Genomic DNA, 23,510 nt, shown 5'->3' on the forward strand with positions numbered 1-23,510 from the left:
TGTGTGTGTGTGTGTGTGTGTGTGTGTGTGTGTGTGTGTGTGTGTGTGTGTGTGTGTGTGTGTGTGTGTGTGTATGTAATATGTATGTATGTATGGTAGGTTGGTAGGTAGGTAGGTAGGTAGGTAGGTAGGTTTGTGTGTTTGTATGAATGTATGTGTAGGCCTATGTATGAATGTATGTAGGCCTATGTATGAATGTATGTACAGTATGTATGTTTAAATATTTCATTTAGCTGGGAACCCCCTGAACCCCCTCAAGGCCCCCATACGCCACTTTGAAAACCACTGCATTTAAAGAGGTGGTGCCATAGTTTTGTACTTTTTTCTGTTTTGTATGTGTCAATGGAGTTTACATTACTCTAATAGACCCCCAGGTGTGGTTATAATATGCAAATATGTCTTCCCTGGGTATTTTTGGTTACTTCCTGAAAGCTGAAAGACTCAGAAAGTCAAAAGGCCCAGTTGAATTATACCGATATGACATCATAATATCCATCCCCTCCCTTTTTACCATTCAACTGCAGCTGTGGGTGTGGCTAACTTCAGCTGGGTCACCACCCACCTAGTCTTGCGTAGCCAGACAACTATTCCACAATCTCCTAATGCTATTCACCTTATTCCTGGCCCCGACCCCGGCTTCCTGTTCATATCCTGAAACAGGCATTAAAATGTCAGTATGGGGCGTTCTGGGCTCTAAATGAACCTGTGTTGCCATGTGTGCTTCTAATAAGCAATTTGTATCTTTAATAAACAATAGTGTAGTTGCTTATTGGGCTTACTTTCTAATATTTTTTTAATCCAGTGGTTCCCAAATCTTTTCATATCAAGGACCCCAGATTAACATATTTGTCCACAGTCGTAGACCCCCCCATCTGAAAATATGTGGTGCCAGGGACCTCCACACAGATTTGTTGTTATGTTTCAAAAATATTCAAAATGTGTCACAATGTGTCACATTGTGAGCTTGCTGATCTGCTATTTTCAAATGTAAATGTAGCCTAAATGTAAATGGTAAAACTGAGCCTAGTTGCTTCTATTGGGCTTATTTTTCATAGACCTGGCCACCTGTTTCTTTGGCAGAATCTGGCAACAGACAAAATCCCTGTCACTTCCTTACTTGGGACAAGGAAGGTTAGGCAGGAAGGGACGCATGGGCGTGATCAGTTACCATGGGGCAATACGCCATCGTCGCCATGACACTTTGGGTGGCGGAAGTTGCAACGGAAGCTCGATGAATAACATTGCGTCTATGAGCTTCAGCTGGGACAGCTCATGAACAAAAAATAATTCTAAACGATTGAGACCTTTGTTGTATAATCGCTCCAGGAATATAAAAGAAGACATATCACAGGTATTTTTACAATCACTTGCTTTTCGATGTGCACAGTACATAATGTTATTGAGGCAGCTAAACAGCGGCGGCGGCCGTTTCTGTCTCGGAGCTATCGCGAGATTTGGATTCCAGACAGGGAATGGTGGAGAGTCTCGCGATACTATCTAGCTCAGAAACGTAAATTGTGCTCTTTAGATGCCTCTATAATGTTATACAGTGTACTCACCGAAAAGCAACACAGCACAAAACAATGTGTGACATGTTGTCTTTTATATTCCTGAGCTGAGTGTTTTATAAAGGTCTCTATCGTTCAGAATTATTTTTTGTTCATGAGCTGTCCCAGCCGAAGCTCATAGACGCAATGTTATTCACCAAACTTCCGGTGGTAGTTTTGCCACCGAGAGTGGCGCAGTGGACGCCAAAAACACGTCGGTGTCCCTTCTTGCTGATACTTTCTTTGACTTGGGAGGAAGTGGAAAGATGTTTTTGAAGCAGCACACAGAGAAAAACTCTCTAGCGCCCTCTATAAAAGGCAATGGCAGTCTCCCTGGAGAGGGCCAGGAATATGGTGAATTAGAATATAGAGTCTGGAACTACACCTCCTCTCCTGAACTGCGAGTAATGGAAACTGGCATTTCCGTTCATGAAAATATATTTTAAAATATAATTTTACTTAGCAGCAAGCTAAAAATGCTTTATGATTTGTATTTATATTAGGATAAATGTGCGAGATGTTAAAAACAAAACGGAAGTGGGGAGGAGGCTTCACTTCCGCTTTAACCGGATACTCGCCATTCTTTTTTCGTTATGCCAGAATGTATGGTGCATTTCCAAATCGCGGAGTTAACAGTGGGTGTGGTAACATAAAAAAAAAAAAAAAATCCTAATTTCCTAAACTGTAATCCTGGGCACTGCGCTCCCTCTGCCAACCTAGGGCGGAGCGCCCCGAACCCAGCACAATTCTTTCAGTGCATGAGGACTAAAGAGTGAGCAAGCCGCTTCTTATCACTTGACAGGGGGGAGCTTCTCAGGTTGGACGTAACATGTGGAAAAAACACTTTATTCCATTCCTTTCCCCTTCATCAGGCGCCCTGGCTGGCCAGGGGGAGGCATTGACCAGGATCACTGAATGTTTTTGTGAGGGTACCTAGTAAAGGGGAACATAAGAAAATCTGCGAAGTAAATCGTTACCAAGGAATTTCTTCACCAATGTGTTTCTAGAGGTGTGTAATAATATGTACTAAAAGGTGTAGAGCATTCATATAATGCTCACTTAGTAGTGTTGGTGCCTCGGCAGCCACCGTACTTGTTATTGGTTACTGCGCATGTGCAAGCCGGTTCCTGTATGTTGATCCAATGTTATGCTAGAGTGAACTATACCAGTACGTTACTGAGAGCTGTACCAGTTGGCTATAATAAACTGAGTTTGATTGTACACACTGTTTGGTCATTCTACATGGTGTCGGAAGTAAACACGGACACTTTGAAACGTGCTGTCTGTCGCGGAGCACGCAACTACATTGCCGGCCGAGTGAGGACAACAGCTTGGTGCTAACGACGTTGCTAGCGGCTAATCCAACGCGCGCTGCAAACCATGGCGGACGGATTCCGCAGACCGGACCCTCTCGTATTTGATGACAACATCGCAGAGAACTGGCGAGTGTTTGAACAAGAATACGACATTTTCATCGCGGCGGCCCACCATGACAAGGCGGCCCGCACACGAGCCTACATTCTCCTCAATCTAGCAGGATCGGAGGCCATTGAAAGGGAGAGGTCGTTCGTCTACGCGCCCGAAGTGAGGGGACCCGACGTTGACAACGCACCGGGTCAAGTCATCACTCCGGCTGAGTCAAAGGAAGACCCCGTATGTCTAAAGAGGAAATTTCGTGAGATTTGCAGTCCCCGACTGAACCTTACCATGGAGAGGCACAAATTCAATACAAGGAACCAGACCCAAGGTGAGACAATTGAATCATATGTCACAGACCTCAGGATTAAAGCAAAGACTTGCGAATTTGGAGCACTGCAGGATGGGCTAATCAAGGATAGACTGGTATGTGGCATAAATGATGATAATATGAGAAAAATGTTGCTACGTGACGGCGACCTGACCCTAGCCAAAGCCATCTCCATGTGTCACATATACGAGCAGACTGAGCACCACACAAGGACATTGTCATCGCCACATGCTCCCACTAGTGTTGACAGCCTGCAGTATAAATGTGGAAGGAAGCAGAGATTTGAACCACGGCAGAGACCCCAGGCGGGGAGAAATGCACAACCCATTGTAAACTGTAATAATTGTGGTGGCAGCCATGAAGCCAAGAAGGAAAGTTGTCCGGCTTTTGGTCAACAGTGCCATGCGTGCAAAAAATGGAACCACTACAAGCAGTGCTGCAGGTCAACGCAGAGGTACTCCAGGACACAGAGCTCCAGGGAATCTGTCCATCAACTTGAATTGGACCAGGCCACAGGTAACGCTAATGACGATGATTCATTCTGTATTGATGGCATATCACCAGTGGTCGTGGACACAATCCACCACTTTGCAAATCCCGCCCCATTCTGCCCTGTTACTATGCTGGGACATATGACCCTGGGCAGATTGTTTTTATAGTGGCAGTGAATGGAATTTTTTTATGTTTTCATAGCCTCATTACAGCTATATAAAGTACCAAAGGAAAAACATCTAGGTGATATTAATAAAAAGGGAAGACAAAGGTACAGTAGTTACATTGCAAAACAGGGGGTTTACCCGAAAATAAATGTTTTAATTAGTTTAATCCCAGTGGGACAGAATCCTCTTTGCAGATTCTTTTATAGTGGTAGTGGATGCGATTTTTTTTTTCTTCATAGCCTCATTACAGCTATATAAAGTACCAAAAAAAACACATCTACGTGATATTAATAAAAAGGGAAGAAAAAGGTACAGTAATTACATAGCAAAACAGTAGTTTCCCCCCGAAAAATAAATGTTTTAATTAGTTTAATCCTCTGGATCAGAGAGAGAAAGAGAAGCGCATTGCATCTTGGGTACTAGGAAGAGGACAGAGAGAATGTTTCTCCTCACATAATAGGCTGGCTTTTCGTAATTCTGCCCATTTAAATTATATGTACCCAATCGTGACTCTTAGACCATTGATAAGGTCCATATGAACTAGTTTGTTGAAGCTTATTCGTTATGATGAGCGAGATCGCTTGACGCTTGCCGTCGCTATCACCGTACCGGCCGATCTCCGTGTCGCGCACTGCGGACAGTTTTTGAAAGGCTGAAGCAACATTCTCCACTGCACAAACTCCACCCCCGATAGCAAAAAGTGAATGTTTTTTTCTGGTTGGCCAGTCAGGGAGTCTCAGGGACCAATCAGAAGGCTGACAAATGGTGAATTGACTCTAATGTACAAGACAGAAATGTAGCGTTCGCCACTGTACGCATCAATGACAAGCCTGTTGAGATGAAAGTGGATACAGGAGGACAATGTAATGTTTTATCCTATGACGCTTTCAAACATGTGGAGAACGGTGAACTGATTGACCGTTCAGTGATCACCAACCTTGTCGCCTACGGGGGAAATCTGATCAACACCCTGGGCTCAGTCGTTTTGCAATGTGAACTAGCAGGCCAACAGCATGCTCTACAGTTCCATATTGTGGAGAGAAACGTCCAACCACTACTAGGCCTACAAGCAAGCATACACATGAAGCTGGTGACACTGAGCAAGGATGTTCACCAACTTAGTGTGAACACAGATGCCAACCTGCCACACGAGATATTCACAGAGTATGCAGATCTGTTCAAGGACGAACTTGGCAAGCTACCAATGACATACTCCATGAAACTGGACCCTGAGGTGCACCCTGTCGTCCGCCCGGCACGCCGTGTCCCTGTGGCCATGCAGGACAGAGTGAAGGCGGAACTCGAGCGGATGGTGGACTTAAGCGTCATCACCCCCGTATCTGAGCCAACAGAATGGGTGTCATCCATGGTAGCTACAAACAAGAAGCGGACAGAGGACATAAGGATCTGCATTGACCCCAGAGACCTAAACACAGCTCTAAAGCGCCCCCATCATCCGATGCGCACGGTTGAGGAGGTGGCATCACAGATGGCAAACGCAACACTGTTCTCAGTCCTAGACGCCAAAAGCTCTTTCTGGCAGATCTCCCTGGACAATAAATCCTCCCTGCTAACCACATTTAGCACACCTTTTGGACGCTACAGGTTCCTCAGAATGCCGTTCGGAATAAATTCAGCCAGCGAAGTATTCCAGCGCACAATGGAACAGATTTTCGCAGGCTATCCCTGTGCCATCATCGTAGACGACATCATCGTCGGAGGCCGCACTGAGGCAGAACACGACGCGAACCTAAAAAGAGTGCTTGACCGTGCACGCAAAGTCAACCTGAGGCTCAACCCCCTCAAATGCAAGTTTCGGCTGACAGAGGTCACTTATGTTGGTCATGTGTTCACCAGTGAGGGCCTGAAAGCGGACCCTGACAAGACCACAGCGATCACAGAAATGCCTGTTCCTGAAGATGTCACAGCTCTACAGCGATTTCTAGGCATGATTAACTACCTGGGAAAGTTTGTGCCAAACTTAAGTGAGCTGTCTGCCCCTCTAAATCAGCTGACCCGCAAAGACACTGTGTGGTGCTGGCTGAAGCAACATCAGGACGCCTATGACACACTGAAGAGGTGCATCTCCAGTCCGCCTGTCCTGTCTTACTACGATGTCCACCAACCGGTCACGCTCACATGTGACGCTTCGCAGCACGGACTGGGAGCAGCTTGCTTACAAGGTGGCAGACCAATTGCCTATGCATCACGAACAATGACTCAGCCAGAGACACGCTACGCTCAGATCGAGAAAGAACTCCTGGCGGTCGTGTTCGCATGCTCGCGATTCAATGACTACATTTACGGCAAGCCAGTCACCGTAGAAACCGACCACCAGCCTCTTGTCACGATCATCAGAAAGCCAATCTACACAGCGCCTGCACGACTCCAACGCATGATGCTGCAGCTCCAGAAATATAACATCGACCTGATCTACAAAAAAGGGAAACAGATGTACCTGGCCGACACCCTGTCACGCGCCCCCAGGTCATCTACGCTTCAACATGTGAACGAGCTGAACGACTTTGAGGTGATGTCAGTTGGCCGAATCTCATCCAGCCGCTTGGAGGAACTAAAAAGTCACACGGCGGAGGATGACCTACTACAGACCCTCTCTTCCGTCATCAGACATGGATGGCCTGTCAAACAACACCGTGCTCCACCGTCCATCAGTCCCTTCTTCCCATTCAGAGACGAGCTCACCATCGAGGAGGGGGTCGTCATGAAAGGTCACAAACTCGTCATTCCCCAGTCACTGCAGAAAGTGTACACAGACATTATGCACAGAGGACATCCAGGGGCGGAGTCCACTAAACGCAGAGCCCGAGACATAGTGTTCTGGCCCACCATGAGCAGAGACATTGACAAGGCGGTGCTCTCGTGCTCTGTTTGCAACAGCCAGAAGCACCATCAGCAGAAGGAACCACTGCAGTCACATCCTGTTCCTGACCTGCCATGGTCTACAGTGGCGACCGACATCTTCGAATGGGATGGCAAGTACTTTCACGTGCTTGTAGACTCGTACTCTGGCTGGTATGAGATTGACTTTCTCAAGGACATCACGTCAGCGACAGTCATCACGAAGCTGAAAAGACACTTCTCTGTTCATGGCTCCCCTCATCTTCTCATCTCGGACAATGCCAGACAGTACACCAGCCAGAAGTTCAGAGATTTTGCTGCACAGTGGGACTTCAGGCACATAACCAGCAGCCCTGAATTCCCACAGTCCAACGGTTTGGCCGAAAGAGCAGTGCAGAGTGCCAAGCAACTGATGGAGAAGTCAAAGAGGGACGGCACGGATGTGTTCCTCAACCTCTTGAACCTGAGGAATATCCCTCGCGACGCACATCTTGGCTCACCTGCACAGAGGCTAATGTCAAGGCAGACCCGCACTACTCTCCCTGTCTGCAGACAGCTACTGCAGCCAGCCCCTCTCAACACCCAACAAGTCACAGCACAGCTCCAGAAGAAGAGGCTCGCCCAGAAGCTGAGCTACGACAAGTCCAGCTGTCCTCTACGGCCACTGCAGGAGGGTGACGTCGTCAGGATGCAGACCCCCCGGGGCTACGATCGCATGGGCACCGTGGGAAAGATCTGCGAGGAGCCGCGGTCCTACATCATCCAGTCTGGAGGTAGAGACTACAGGAGAAATCGCAGACACCTCTTGCCTGTTGCCGAGCGTCCTCCAGATCAGCCTGACAGCGCCGACCTGCAGCCTTTCAACCCAGCCGTCGGTGACACACCTCTCTACGGAGAGGGACAACGGGAACACATGGACATTGACCCACCCCCAGTCCAGGTACCTGTAGCTTCACCGCCCGCGAATGCTGGTAAGAGCCCTTACACCACACGGTTTGGTCGCACAGTCAGACCAAACCCCAAATACAAAGACTGAGTATTGGACTGTGAGTAGGCTCTATGGACCACTTACCATTCAGTACTGAACTTTGCACAAATACTGTCTTTGGGAAATTGTTATAAAAAAAAAAAAAAAAAAAGCTACTGACTGATACGTTTTGCTATTACAGTGTTATACATTTGTTAATGTCTTATACATTTGATGTTGACGTTTTGCTATGATGTTTATTTTTTCATGCACTTAAGCTTTGAAGTGTTATTGCTCATGTTGAACACTTTAGTTATTGTTGTTGGTACTGTGAGCTAAAGAAGGGGGATGTAGAGCATTCATATAATGCTCACTTAGTAGTGTTGGTGCCTCGGCAGCCACCGTACTTGTTATTGGTTACTGCGCATGTGCAAGCCGGTTCCTGTATGTTGATCCAATGTTATGCTAGAGTGAACTATACCAGTACGTTACTGAGAGCTGTACCAGTTGGCTATAATAAACTGAGTTTGATTGTACACACTGTTTGGTCATTCTACAGTTGAAATTCAACTCCCGGGGGAAACTTCATAAAAAAAAACTGATTTGTGTTTGTGTCCCATTAATTCACTATACAGGAAAAAAATACAAAAAATAAATCTGCTTTAAGTAGCATGTGAGGGGTCAAACTAGGGGTTTTTCTTGATGTTGAATCCATTGCAAGCATTTGTTTTGCACGAAAAACATTCCATGGGCTACAAATGGCCCCCACAAACGGTGAAAAGTGATGATCCATCACTAAACCATCGTTTTGTGGGTCCGATTTTAGCCCAAGGAATGTTTTTCGTGCGAAACAAATGCTTGCAAATGCTTCAGCATCATGAAAAACCCCTAGTTTGACCCCTCACATGCTACTTAAAGCAGATTTATTTTTTGTATTATATTTCCTGTATAGTAAATTAATGGGACACAAACACAAATCAGTTTTTTATGAGGTTTCCCCGGGAGTTGAATTTCAACCTTTTAGTACATATTATTACACACCTTTAGAAACACATTGGTGAAGAAATTTCTTGGTAACGATTTACTTCGCAGATTGGTCAAATATTATTTACTTATAAAATCCCCTTACTATATAGAGACACAGGGAGAATATGCAAACTCCACACAGGAAGGTCTTTTGCCAACCCCACCTAGGGTGTGGGCGCTGATGACGCGGAGGAGAGAACACGCTCACAGCATCCCCCGGTGGGAATTGAACCCAGGACGTTCACTAAAGTGTCGCATTGTGAGCTTGCAGATCTGCTATTAAAAAAAAATATTTTTTTGGCTGGAGTCTATTCATTCCAATGGGAAGAATGAACACAGCTTCGGAACCATTCTTTCTTTACTGAACTAAATATTGGAAACGATTGTCACAAACCACATATTATCCCTAAACTTTTCATACTAAAATGGCTTTTTTTCAGAGAGTCAAATCAGGAGAAAATATACTTTATTATTGACCTTTCTCTGTCCCGGCAACATCTTGCGGGATCCAGCACCCGTATGCATATAGTCGGGGATCCACATGCCCAAAAGCTCAAGGAATAGGGTTGAACCTGTGATGTTCTGCCGCACTTTTTATTTCTGGTTTATCTATTAGTAATTTAGTTTGGTCATTAGGTCCACAGAATGAGAGGCCTGCTCTGCCGGAAACATCGCAAAAAAAAGTTATGGCCATTTGTATATTCACTGTCCCATTGACTCCACACAGGAAAGGAAATATATTATAAAAATATGATTCTGAATCCATTGCAAGCATTTGTTTTGCACAAAAAACATTCCTTCAGAATCATGAAAACCCTCCAGTTTGAACCGAGTTCAAGGATCCACATGAGTGGAAAAAGCAGCACACCAGAATGAACATACAAGACGGGCTCAGATGTTAAGTTCCATTTTATTCTGAACGCTGACACGTTTCGGCGTGAAGCCTTCTTCAGAGCAAGTTTTAAAAAGTCAGTTTGAACCCTCACATGCTACTTAGGGCAGCATTTTTCTTTTTATATATATATATATTTCCTTTCCTGTGTAGTGTCAATGGGACAGTGAATATACAAATGGCCATAACCTTTTTTCGTGATGTTTCCGGCAGAGCAGGCCTCTCATTCTGTGGACCTTAATGACCAAACTAAATTACTAATAGATAAACCAGAAATAAAAAGTGCGGCAGAACATCACAGGTTCAACCCTATTCCTTGAGCTTTTGGGCATGTGGATCCCCGACTATATGCATACGGGTGCTGGATCCCGCAAGATGTTGCCGGGACAGAGAAAGGTCAATAATAAAGTATATTTTCTCCTGATTTGACTCTCTGAAAAAAAAAGCCATTTTAGTATGAAAAGTTTAGGGATAATATGTGGTTTGTGACAATCGTTTCCAATATTTAGTTCAGTAAAGAAAGAATGGTTCCGAAGCTGTGTTCATTCTTCCCATTGGAATGAATAGACTCCAGCCTGCTTCTGGTCTCCGCCCACTTCACACAGATATGGGAAGTAAACTGGAGATGGCATGTCTTGCTATTTCGTCTCGGACTCTGGCCACTGTGTTTTCTATGCCACTAGAAGGCATAGCATAATCGAAGTGCTTATGATTCACTTTCAACATGAATAAAGGTATAATTTGTGCTTAATTAGATTGTCTATTTGGACATTACAGCCTATGTGGGACTGTCAGTACCATATTGTAAATTGTTTACAAATTATTTTAGATACGATTGCTGGCAGGCCATTTCTGTCCCTATGTTAATTGTACACACTATTTTATTTCATACATCTTTCAAAGGTAGCAAAATGTGTCATTAGAAGCTCATAAGGCAATCACATCGCGAGTGTACACAAGTACACATGATTGTGTGTGTAAGTAAGTGAAATTGCACTTATGAGCCCTTCTTAGTTTAGGCATCCGAGCCCTTCCTAATTTAGGAATGACTGACTGTGTTCATTCATTGAAGTAAAACAGTACAGTTCTGCTAAGAATTTATTTTCTCGTTTTCCACCAAATATTTGGTATTGTTTGTTATGTTTGTGTTGAAGGACCCAGATTGATAAGCAGTATAGATAAGGGTATCGATACTACAAATTTTGGATCCCCATCGGTAGCTTTCATAGACATAGTTTATCGATTTATTTTGCCACATCAATGGTATTGTTTATTTTCCTTTAGAGGCATTAAAAAGGTCTTAAAAGTAGCCTACCGTATTTTCCGGACTATAAGGCGCACTTAAAAGCCTTTAATTTTCTCAAAAAACTACAGTGCGCTTTATAGTCCAGTGCGCCTTATATATGGATCATTCATTGACATTGACATTCCCTTTAGCACAGCTCCATCTGTTGGATGCATAACGTAACGGTAGCGTCTATTATGTGAGCCTTATAGTCAGGTGCGCCTTATATATGAAAACAGTTTGAAAATAGACCATTGACAGTGCGCCTTATAGTCAGGTGCGCCTTATAGTCCAGAAAATACTGTACTTCAATTTGTACTTACATTTTTCTGCCCTAAATATCTTAGGTTTACATTTGACAAAAGGTGTTCATGCCGGCTAATACTGTACCTAGGCATAAATATGAAAACAATTGTGAAATGAAATGCGTGTCACTCACCCTGTGGTTAGGCCTATGTTGTTGTTGTGAGAAGAGATGCTGAGGGAATGTGTGTGTGGCTGTCATTCCACCCCCTTTAGCTCTCTGTGGAACAATCCTAACACACACACACACAGTGTGTGTGTGTGTGTGTGTGTGTGTGTGTGTGTGTGTGTGTGTGTGTGTGTGACTTGCTCCCTCTACAGCTCCACCGTACAACGGTGTCACACGCCTAAAAAGGCCCGATCTACAAGGTCACGCCGCATCGCGTTGTGACACTTCGTTGACCTTGTAGATCGAGGATTTCCACCGTTTGAGTCACCGTCGTACGACTAAGTATAGACCTGGCTCAAGTCTCACACCCACAGATTCTCTCTCGCGCACACAGAACAATCCACGCGCTCTTTGGCCGTGCGTGCATTGAACAGTCCCAATGTTTGTGCCTGACAAAGCTCCCTTCTTCCTCTCCGAGTCAAAAGCCTGCTCTGTGCGAAGGCCAAGGTCTCGGTGGAGCATTCACACAGATTAACACTCAAACATAGGCAAACAAATGCGTGTTTACGCAACAAAATCCTAAGCCGTGTTAATTTTGACAGCAAATTTAGATTTTGTTTTTTGTCATAGTCTTTTGAATAAAATGTGATTTATTTTTTGTCACATTTTTGGTCATCTGAAATGTTATTCTTTTAGTCTAGTTCTAGTCAAATAAATATTATATGATTTTAGTACATTTTGTCACCAAACATTTATTTTTGGTGGCGTTGTAGGCCTAATGCGTGATTTTACAAAATCGGCTATTTCCAACTCTTGGTTGCATGCGGAATAGCCGATCTACAAGTTCACAACTTGTGAGCTTGTAGATCTGCTTTATTCAGAGCGCAACACCCGAGCACAACCAAACAAAAATTACTTGTCGTTTAGTTCAACTGGATCTCTTCTCTACTAGTCCCTCATTTTAGTCGACTTTTTTATTTGTTGACTAAAAATATTTTTAGTCTTAGCCGCCCCAAAAATCTCCACGATTCTGTTAATGGGTCCTTAATATGGGTTTCATTTCTAGGATTTTACTGTACTCGCACAATCACAAACATGCACACATACAGCGTACACACACACACACACACACACACACACACACACACACACACACACACACACACACACACACACACACACACACACACACATGTTTTGTTATGTATTTAATAGAAAAAGGACATGACAGAAGACAGCATAAATATTATTTTCTTGACAAAACCTCAGCCTGCTCAAGGCCAGCCTCATATCAGGCATATGGGGCATATAAACGTAGCAAATTGTAAGGAACCACAAGTAATATACCATCCACCCATTATGAGGCACAATTTAGTCCCAACCTTTAGCCTTTGTGAAGGTACTACTTTACCATAACTACAACATACAGTTATTTAATAATATACATTATATTGTTGCTGTCGCTCTTATCTCTATGATTCTAACTTTTCCCTAAATGATGCCCCACTTGATCACACTACAGCATCACACAAAAGTATCAAAAGTAGCAGATCCACAAGCATGAAACGTGAAGCGACACGTTTCAAGCTTGTCGATCTGCTACTTTGGCTACTTTTGAATTTGAATCCTGAAAAGTAACCGTTTTGAACATATGAGGTTTCCACCTGACAGAGACGATAATATTCTGTTGACATCTATTCACAATTTTCCCCGGGGGTTTACTGGAGACTATCAGGACCAAACTTCCGGGTTTAACAGCAGACATACAAGCTCACGTTGCGTCGCAGATGCAACCCGTTGTGAGCTTGTAAATCGGTGGCGGAAGATCGGTGCAAACGTCTGCGCAATGCACTATGGGGCGTAGGAAAATCGTGGATAAGCTCCCTCCTGTTTTCCATCTACACCGAAATCAACGATCTACAACTTCTGTGAGCTTGTAGGTTTTTGTCAGAATGTTCAACTTTGACATGTCCAGAATAGGGATGCTATAGGGTACATGTGGTTAAAGTAGACTCTATCCGTAAAATGTTGGGTCCTGTTATTCATCTCCATCACTCCTGCATTTGCAATAGTTTGATCCAAATTCTTCACCATCTAAGTAACAACAACAACACAAAGTTAACACATTCCAATAGATGTCCTCCTTTTTCAGGTTACAGTACGGTTAGGCTTACCTAAGCTCTACACAATATCTAGGCGTGACTGGGCTGGATTCTGAATCAAATCCTATTCCAACATTAATGCGGCACTATGTAACATTTTTTTGTGAACAAAATCCAATCTGTATGGTAGAATATGTTAATACAACATAACTTATACAATTGGGGTTGTTTTTTGTCTCCCTGCTCTTCTATTGAGACATTTAGAGTGTGTCAAAGCAAGGTCTCACCTATAGACACAAGATCCGCTGCAAATTTTGACCTGATTGGTCAAGATTACATTTATCCCCTGAGCAAGCAGATATAGGCTCAATGGTAAAAATGTCAACTCTAAGGGCGGGGTCACACAGAAGTTTGATTCTACCTACTGTATGAGAGTGGATTCTGCCATTGCTTTTCAATGGGAATTTGCAAAAAATACACCATCCATTCGCAATGAAAAGCATTGGCAAAATCCACCCTCATAGGTAGAATTAACCTCCAGTGTGACCACACCCTTATGCAGGAAACCCAGTTCAAGCCAGCATGGGTAGAAGAGGAAAGTCACATAGTGCAGCTTTAATACAATATAATCATATTACAGCATCACACAAAACAAAAGTATCGAAAACAGCAGATCCACAAGCTTGAAATGCAGTACAAAGCGATACCTTTCGGGCTTGTAGATCTACTACTTTTGCTACTTTGGCATTGAATCCTGAAAAGTAACTGGAACACAATATTCAGGTTCAGTTTCTGACACCACTGGTTATGACACCACCTGACATTACTGAAAATGCCTTCTCATCAATCTTAGACTAGTTGTAAAGCAGTGTTGCAGGGGGTCCCCAGCAAAACGTGTTAATACAGCATCACTATCATTTGAACCACTTTATCCTTCTACACGTTGGCTATTCAAACATAGCGGATATGCAAGCTCACAGCTTGTATAGGCCTATCTGCTATAAAGCATTAGAGCATTAATACAACAATTAAATACAACATTTGAAATGCTTGATTTAAATGACCAAACCGATGATTCATAATGTATTTTGTTGTGAAGTTTGAGTCCTGGGGAGAGTCTCCCCGGGAAATTTCTCCTTTTGGTCTCGAGCTGAGACTGTTTAACACACCGCCACACTCAGCCCTAAATGAAAGGCCAGCATCAGCCATGCAACTCAGCTATGCACGCCTCTCTATTAACTTTCCAGAACCAAATAGTTTCGCAGAAATGGAAATTCAAGAATAGAAAATAAAGATATTTTAAAATATATTTTCGCAAACGGAAATGGCGAACGGATACAGCTTCCCGTTCTCTACTTTGAGCCTTCAGGAGATGTAGTTCCAGACTCTGTATCATCGGAGATTGTGGAATAGTTGGCTACACGTAACACAAGACAATTCCTCCTGATCAACTGAGCTGTATCGGATATGGAAACCGAAACCGTAACATACTTAAAATGGCACAGGGAGTGTATATGGCAAGAGGCATATACACTCCCAATCTTCCACCGTAATCTGAAGACTCCACCGTAGCCAGTATCACTTACTGTAGCACTTGCCCTAGCCTTGACGACCTTGTAGGATTATGCAAAGGCTAGCAGTAGCTAGCTATTTTGCTAGCATGTTATGTAGACTGTTGCCAGGTCATTGTGACCTGGCATCCTATAGTGTGTATACTTTCAATGTACAGATTATAGATTTTTTTGTTATTGTTCTATTAGACTGATGTTTACTTACAATCCTAGATGACTATTGCTATGCATTTGATGTACTTATTACCATGTGCTGTCCTTGCTTTATAAATCGCTCTGGATTAAGAGCATCTGCTAATTGCCTAAATTGTAAATAATGCCTTGTTTCATTTTATGCTCTCAAGAGTTAAATTATTGTTATACAGCAGCATTACTACATTTAGAAGAGGTCTAGCTGCACAATTAGAGAATGTAGAATAATTGTTATTTTGATCAACAATTGCCTATTAACTCTCCTATGGTGCCACATCAATAGGCCTACAGCATGGAATTGTGGACAAAATTGTATCCAACAATAACAAAATATTCAATGGGTCTGAGTGGTTAAATCACATCAAATGGTGGTCTGTGGCTGAAATGCCGAATACCGAATGCAGACCTTGATATGAAAAAAGATTGAAAACCGCAGACCGCCATGTTTAGGGGCAAACACAGGTGTTTGATTGGCGTAGAACATTAGTTCTATGCCAATTAAACAATTGAAACACCTGTGTTTGCCCCTAAACATGGCCGCTGTAGGACTACAATTGCCACACTCTAGAAGAACCACTTCACCTGCTGTCATTTTCAGTTCACCTGCAGGTATGTGGCCTTGAAGTCCGTTCCGAGGGCATTCCTGGCGTTGCACTTGTAAATCCCAGAGTGTGTGAGCGCGGCATTCTGTATGACCAGACTGCCTTCCTCCGTCATGTGGACGCCGCCCTGTGCCGAGAAACGGTTGTGCGGCACGAGTGTGGTGCGTCCCGGCAGAGTCCACGAGATGTCCGGTTTGGGCATGCCGCTGGCGACGCACCGTATCGTCACCGGCGACCCGCGGTCCGCCCTAGTGACGGAGACTGGCGCGCTGGTGATGCGCGGTGGGAAAACCATGACCACAACCGGGTAGGCCAGCGTGGACGAGCCCAGCGCGTTGGAGGCCCGGCACGTGTACGTTCCCCGGTCGAACGTGGCCACCTCTCTGAGCTGGAGCGTCCCGTTGGCGAAGAAGGAGACCCGGCCGACGGATTGGGGTTTGTCCACCACGAGGCCGTTGGGCAGCGTCCAGGTGACGGTGGCCCGCGGCCAGCCGTCTGCGGAGCAGGGCAAGCTCAGGCTCTGGCCGTACGCAATCCTGACCCCACCTGGATGGACAATGGATGTGACATGAGAAAACGATGATAACAATTTTGTTAATAATGCCTCATCTTTTATCCACATTAATTATATGAAAGAGACTAAACAAACATATGAACATGAAACATGAAAACTACAATCTGGAACACATTTTGTAATGATAAAACATTATTTTAACTAATCTGTGTACACTGCAGGGTGGAATTAGCCAGTAGCTATGCCCCTCCCAAAAAGCTGTTGTCCAATGCTAGCTTAGAATAACTTCCTGCTTGCCAAGGTTTGCCTTGGCAACAGCCTTGGCAACCTGCCGGTTGCTAAGCTAGCATTGGACAAAAGCTTTTTCTGGAGGGGCATAGCTACTGGCTAATTTCGTTATCTTGTTCCAGTTCCAATTTTGTCTGCTCATTTCTTTGTGTCATCAGGTCCACTTTCACTTGTTTATTACGTGTTCTGTATGAGGTCTCTCTTTTAATTGGATACAATTGGTATCCCGACATGAAAATGCATTTTCTATTTACTAATGAGCTGAGGAGACAGGGAGACGATTAGTGGGGAAAGAATATACTTATTTTAACAAAAACTACCACTTACTCTACCTTTAAAAGAAAGGGTTAAAAGTGCGCGATGCTATGGTACATGTCATGAGCTTGTAAAACTGCTATTTATGAAAAATCCTGAAACATCTCGACGAATAAATCTTCTCTAATTGGGGTCACTGGAATAAAATACCTCCAAACGGTGGTGAATTTGAGGGTCCTTTGACATGAAAAGAAACACTTGCGGGAATTGATGTGACATTATCAATAGGGCAGGCTTTTTAGTCTGGATTGTCAGATAAACTGTTGGATGGACAAGATGTCTTGGGAGGGCGAAAGTGAACAAATAATTATGTTACCTGGAGTTCCTCTGATCACCGGCTTCCTTCCTGCTTCGAGGGCGTACTGTTTCTCTGCTTGTCCCGCCACATTCTTCGCCACGCACCTGTACACGCCCTTGTCACTCGCGACCGGCTGGGAAATCCGCAGAGTTCCGTTTCCCGGGTGGTGGGTGAAACGCTGGAGCCTGACGCCCGGGGTCAAGGCTTTCCCGCTGGGCAGGATCCACAGGAAGTCTGGCCGCGGCGTGCCGCGGGCGGGACACTCCAGCGTCAGCTCCCCGCCGCCGTCTTGCTTGATGGGTAGGATTTCGATGTTGGGCGTGGCGAAGCTCGGCTTCTCCGCCAGCGACGCCACATCCAGCTCGACCAACAGAGACGCTTCGCCCAGGCGGTTCTTGGCGAGACAAGCATACCTTCCGGCATCCGTTTTCCTCACTCCTCTCAGCTCCAAGCTCCCGTTCCGGTGGACTTGGAAGCGGCCGCCCAGGTAAGGGGTCGGGAGTGAGAGACCGTAGGGTGTGGTCCATGAGACCCTCGGCTCCGGCTTCCCTTCTGCCCTGCAGTCCAGCATCGTCGTCTGGTAGGAGACGGCCAGAACCTTTGCGGCGCGCTCCCCTCGGACTCCGTCGATGTGTGGCTCCTGGGACTCGACCTCCAGTTGCATATGTTTTACGGCATCGCCGGCGGGGTTTCGCGCCACGCACGCGTACTTCCCTTGATCGGCGAGCGTCACCCTCTTGACCACCAACATGCCGTCGTGCAAAACCTGATATCGATCCGACGGGGCTGATATGACTTCGTTTCCCGGCGAGATCCACATGATGCGAGGTCTGGGATCCCCCGACGCCTGGCAGCTCAGCTTAACAGCTTCTCCCAACCTCGCCGTCACCAGCGACTGTGATTTCAAACTGATCTTTGGCACTTCAGGTGCCACTTTGACACTCACTTTTCTCTCGTCCTTGCCTAGTTTGTTCTTGGCATAGCAGGTGTAGTCGCCCTCGTCTTTTTTACCCATCTGCTGGAGGAGCAACGTGCCGTTGCCGAAGATGACATAGCGGCGGTTCCGAAGGCCACTGTCGTCCGACTGGAGCGCGTTGTTGATGAAGGTTCCGTCTGGGAGGCTCCAGGAAACCTCTGGGTCAGGGAGTCCTGTCGCCACACAGTCCACCTACACCGGGAAAGGGAAGATATGAAAGTGTATGAATTAATCAAAACTTCATCATTATTACAGGACAGGTAGCTTGAAGCACAGATGACCAAGATGACCTATGATGTTATGATGAAATGTAGAAACCATTCCAAATGTTTGTGCTCACAATGCATGCCATCGTTTTGCATCAAGAGCTTGTAGATCAGCTATCAACGATTCATTGTACGGCCAGGTATATAGAGCTGATGTATAGAGTACCTGGAAGTTTTGTCCATAGGTGACTGTGGCCTGAGGGGTTCTCAGGTGTTCGATCCTTGGAGGGGTCATCAGCACCTCCACCTCACGTCAGAACAAATGTAGGAGTGAATGAGCAAATAAATTAAAAATTAGCAAATAAATCACTGTAGTTCACAGTCCATAGGTTGTCCACAGTCACCTATGGACAACCTACATGTGACAGTCGTTTTCGCATGTTGTGCCCAAGGCAACACCAATGGGCAGGAAAAAATTATTACATACTTTTGTAATAATAGCCCAAATTCGAGAAAGTAACCAGTAACTAAAGTTTTCAAATAATTTCCAAGAGTAAAGGTACAATATTTGCTTCTGAGATGTAGTGGAGTAGAATTAAAAGTACTGAAAATGTGAATACTCCAGTAAAGTAAAAATAGTTAAAAGGTGTACTTAGTACACTACTTAAGTAAATGTACTTGAGTGGGTATAAACAAAGGCAGAAGTGAGTAACCATTTATAGTAGCTTAATTTAGTGTTCCAGTTCCAATCTGGTCTGCTCATTTCTTTGTGTCATCACTTCCAATTTCACTTGTTTAATCTGTATCCTGACCGAGTTGGATAAAATTGGTATCCTGAAAATGCATTTTCTGTTTAATAAATAGCAGGAGAAACATGGAGATTGTTACTGAACAAACACTATAGCAATGAGTACTATCAGAATGTAGCAATGAGTGCTATCGGAATGTAGAGCTATTTACACACAAGCGTTTTAGCGACGCAAATAAACAACGTGAAAAGGCGAAATATTCCGCCAGCAAATTTTACGCGCTTGCCTATACACATCGAGCGCCATATATATATGTAGGCCCTATATAATTAGTGAATAAAGGTATCTTTGCCGCGAGTTGTTTCGTGCCAAGGAGAAACATTAAAGTGATGATCTGGTCATGGTTGTAGTGTACCTGGAAGAGCTCCATGTCCTCTCCGTTGGGTCTTTGGAAGACACAGAGGTAGTTTCCACCGTCCAACTCTGTTAGCTGTGAGATCCTCAGGGTGCCATTAGGAAACACTGTTACTGGTCTCTGTGGGCTAGAGAGAGAGAGACCAGGGGAATGTTTTTCAGTCCAAGGATCTCTTAGCTTGGTGTTTCTCAAAGTGAAATACTGTATCTTAGGACGAAAGATTTACATATCGTCGTTGTCGGGTGAAAACCTTGTATGTCCAAAACTGTTTGTTTTGCATTTATCTTGCACCGCGAGGCTCGTTTGACAGCACTATCATCACTGTATGTTGGATTCACGATGATGTGTATTTTTCAGACATTTAACCACTTACTGCTATCTCTTGGCTAAAGTTTTCTTCAGAATAGGGATGCTACTGTAGGGTTCGTGTGGTTAGTGTAAAAAAAAGAAAATCCTATCAGACAAAGATTTTGGTGCCCCACCTGAACTCTAGGGAACCCTAGGGACCCTGTTGAAGACTTCTGAAACTCTCTCTCACACACACACACACACACACACACACACACACACACACACACACACACACACACACACACACACACACACACAAAAACTAGGCCTAGGGCATTCACAAATAGTGATTTTTAGTATTCGAATTATTCGACCTCAAAGTATTCGAATAGTCGAATATTCGACAGGACTGGCCAAACTCTCAAATATTAAGTAAGCAAGAGGCGAACATTGTGAAAATAGCCGATCTACATGCTCACACCGCTTTGCGTTGCGAGGCGTTGTGAGCATGTAGATCTGCTATTTTCAACAACAAAAAAAGAACATTTGACTTCGGTGAACAGCGGTGAATAGTGACTTTGATATTCGAATATTCGAATATTTGGTGAATGCCCTAACACAAACACACACGCACGCACACACACACACACACACACACACACACACACACACACACACACACACACACACACACACATATACTGGTAGATGTGGTTTAGCAGGACCCTTTAGCTCAAACCTGCGGTTTACAACATTAGCAGGACACCACTTTCCACTTGCTTTACTAATATGTGGAGCATGTCAAAAAATCTATTTTGAGCCATAGAACACATATTTCACTTCAAAAGTTGAATAAACTCAACACAACTCAAGTTTTAACAATCTGACAAAATCCTACATTAGGAGGACATTAGATAATTAGGTTCTAAGCTCCGCCCATGTGAATTAACAGGACTAACTACATTAACAGGACAGCTGCAATTAAACACATGAAAATATGTCACTGCAGGGTATTTAAGGGTCAAATGTGATTAAATGTGACATAGCTAAACACAAACAAGGCATTCTATTGATGTTTTTAAATCTCTTCCTAAGACACATTTGTTTTTTCGCTGGCTTTTAATGTTCCTTAATTTTCCTGCGCAAATCGCTACACAGTATGTCTACACTCATGTCATCAACATGGATCTGTCCCATATAGCGCCCCCATCAGGCCGATTTTTTCAAACACATTTTTGGACACTGCTCCTACAAATTTTGCCCTAAAATCACGAAAATCGGTACACCCCACATTCTCTGAGCCAACCAAAACTATACATTGTCCACACAACTAGGAACCAATGCCAGTTACATCCGTCTTTGTGTATACATGTGACCTGACGGTCGCTTATCTCCCGATTAGGGAGTCTTACTGGTAGGCCTGTTTGTCATTTATGCACCATGTACAGCACTTCGGTCAATGTCTCTTGCCTACAGTGGTGTGTTACTGTTTCAACACCTGACTTGCCCTCAGGATCAACCATACAAGTGGAATATAAGCCAGTAAACATGCAGGACTGCAATGACATCGATACAAAGCTCACTAACTAAGTGTTGTTGGTGCCACTGAGATGGTAAACTACAATTCAATGCAATATGACTACTGTGTGTGACTTAGCAGGCCTGAGAACAGGCTGAGAGATGTGATTTCAACATCTTCAATGTTGAGCTACTGTTAATAAAGTTCTGCAGTGAACAAACTAGCATTTTCATCCATCTTGGTCGAAGGGGGACATTGAAAATGTCATGACTGAGGGGTCAATAGACTTAAGCTTTGTGAAGTTAACTTTACAGCTCGTCTGTTATTCTTGACTTCTTTAGAGATTTTCATAAGAGATTTACTGGAAGGGTTATAAGACCAAAAACTATAGCTGAAAAACACACCAATCATGAACAAGGTTCAACATTTATTTTTTGTAGGACACAGGAATGTAGCCCTGCCCCGCTGTAATCAGACAAAATTCAGGGAAGACCGCCAAAGCACCTCAGACCGTAGGGATGGGACAATATACGATATTATCGTTTATCGTGATAAAAAACACTCACAATAATCATATTGTGGAGATTTAATTTATCGTGATATCATCCTCTGTCATACACTGGGATCAATTCACCTTTTATTTGCCGAGCTGCATATCCAGTACTATTTAAACCCTCTATAATTGGTAAAAGGTACATAATATATGTACTTGATACAGTAGTTTTTCACTCTCTACCAAATCTCTTTGCCAAAAAATAGACGATCTACAAGCTCACAATGCTTCGTGCTGCGAGCTTGTAGATCTGCATGATTACTGCATGATTGATCTGTCGCAAAGCCCTCTCCCTAACTGTGAGGATTGGACGACAGCGTAGCAAAACACTTCCACCCAAAGTTGGCTCCCATAACCCGCTAAAAAGCCTGTACCTTGGCCCCCCATCGACCGGGAGAGACGGGGCCAGCACCCAGGGGGTACCCAGGGGCCCAGCCACCGCCAGGGCTCCCCACGGACCCCCTGGGAAAAAAATATGGGAAAATAGTCAAAAGTAGCCGATCATAAATGTGACCCGATTAGGGAGTCTTACTGGTATATAGGCAAATTAATATCAAAAACATTTATATTACATTATTACGGCCATGGTGAAACGTTGCTGCTGGGGGACCTGCTACAGTGATTATAGCTACCCAGAACATTTGAAGGGAGCATTTTTCAAATCATTTTCCGAAACCAAAATCTGCCTTAGACTGCAGCCTGTCGATTGTAGGTATAAATTATCGATACATTTGTTGTTTTTGGGTCAGTTTTAAGTGCACTGCAATTAAGCAATGACATTGTTTTTTCCAGCGGGTAAATGCACAGGAAGAAAATTAAGTGAATCTTTAAAATATAGCAGATCCACAAGTCTAGGTATGCAGGTCGCCGGTTCGATTCCCGATCCGGACGACCTTTGCCACATGTCATTCCCCATCTCTCTCCCCATTTCCTGTCTGTCTACTATCCTAACAAATAAAGGCATAAAAAGCCCAAAAAACTAATCTTAAAAAAAAAGAAAGTCAGGTCTGAGATTTATCACCCAGCCCTACTTTAATGTTGAGTTACATGTTGTATGACATCATTTTTGTAGCTGCAAGGAATAATTATGGCAATTATAATTTGATAATTGATTTGCAGTATCTCATAAGCTACAGTGCGTTACTGCATCCCCATTATTCAGTTGCCTGCAAATGTATAAATAGGCTACTTTTTCCAGAATTATGTTTAATACCAGCGTTAGTCCAGAAACCCCCACATTTACATAAATCAAAACATCTATTTTCAATAAAGTAGTAAATGAGGATCTCCCTCAATTGATCTTTTCGAGAAATTAAATAAAGGTTGAATGAATGCAAATCTTTTGTATTGCTAAATGCTCATGATGTCCCCGAACATGCCATGACAAGGCAAATGTTTTCTTTGGATATTAATGTTATCACCACCGGCACCACCAAGATGGTTACTTTGTCAACTATCATTATTCTGATATTGCTACCATGCTGTTATGTAAAAATGTTCATATTCTGTTCACACAGCAGTGATG

General features: G+C 43.9%; 1 protein-coding gene across 1 annotated transcript in view; it reads right to left on the bottom strand.

Moving 5' to 3' along the window:
• Nucleotides 1-15,853: 15,853 nt before the first annotated feature.
• The window catches only part of LOC308302506 (matrix-remodeling-associated protein 5), a gene marked incomplete at both ends in the record, with an annotated part of 44,947 nt that continues 37,290 nt past the window's right edge, over nt 15,854-23,510 (bottom strand). The window contains 4 exons of the mRNA XM_080746762.1: nt 15,854-16,407; nt 17,295-18,444; nt 18,685-18,765; nt 19,623-19,749. Coding sequence (XP_080602888.1) covers nt 15,854-16,407; nt 17,295-18,444; nt 18,685-18,765; nt 19,623-19,749 — 1,912 coding nt within the window. The remainder of the gene's footprint in view (nt 16,408-17,294; nt 18,445-18,684; nt 18,766-19,622; nt 19,750-23,510) is intronic.

Source organism: Nannobrachium achirus (assembly GCF_963921795.1).
Source record: "Nannobrachium achirus genome assembly, chromosome: 17".
Lineage (NCBI taxonomy): Eukaryota > Metazoa > Chordata > Actinopteri > Myctophiformes > Myctophidae > Nannobrachium > Nannobrachium achirus.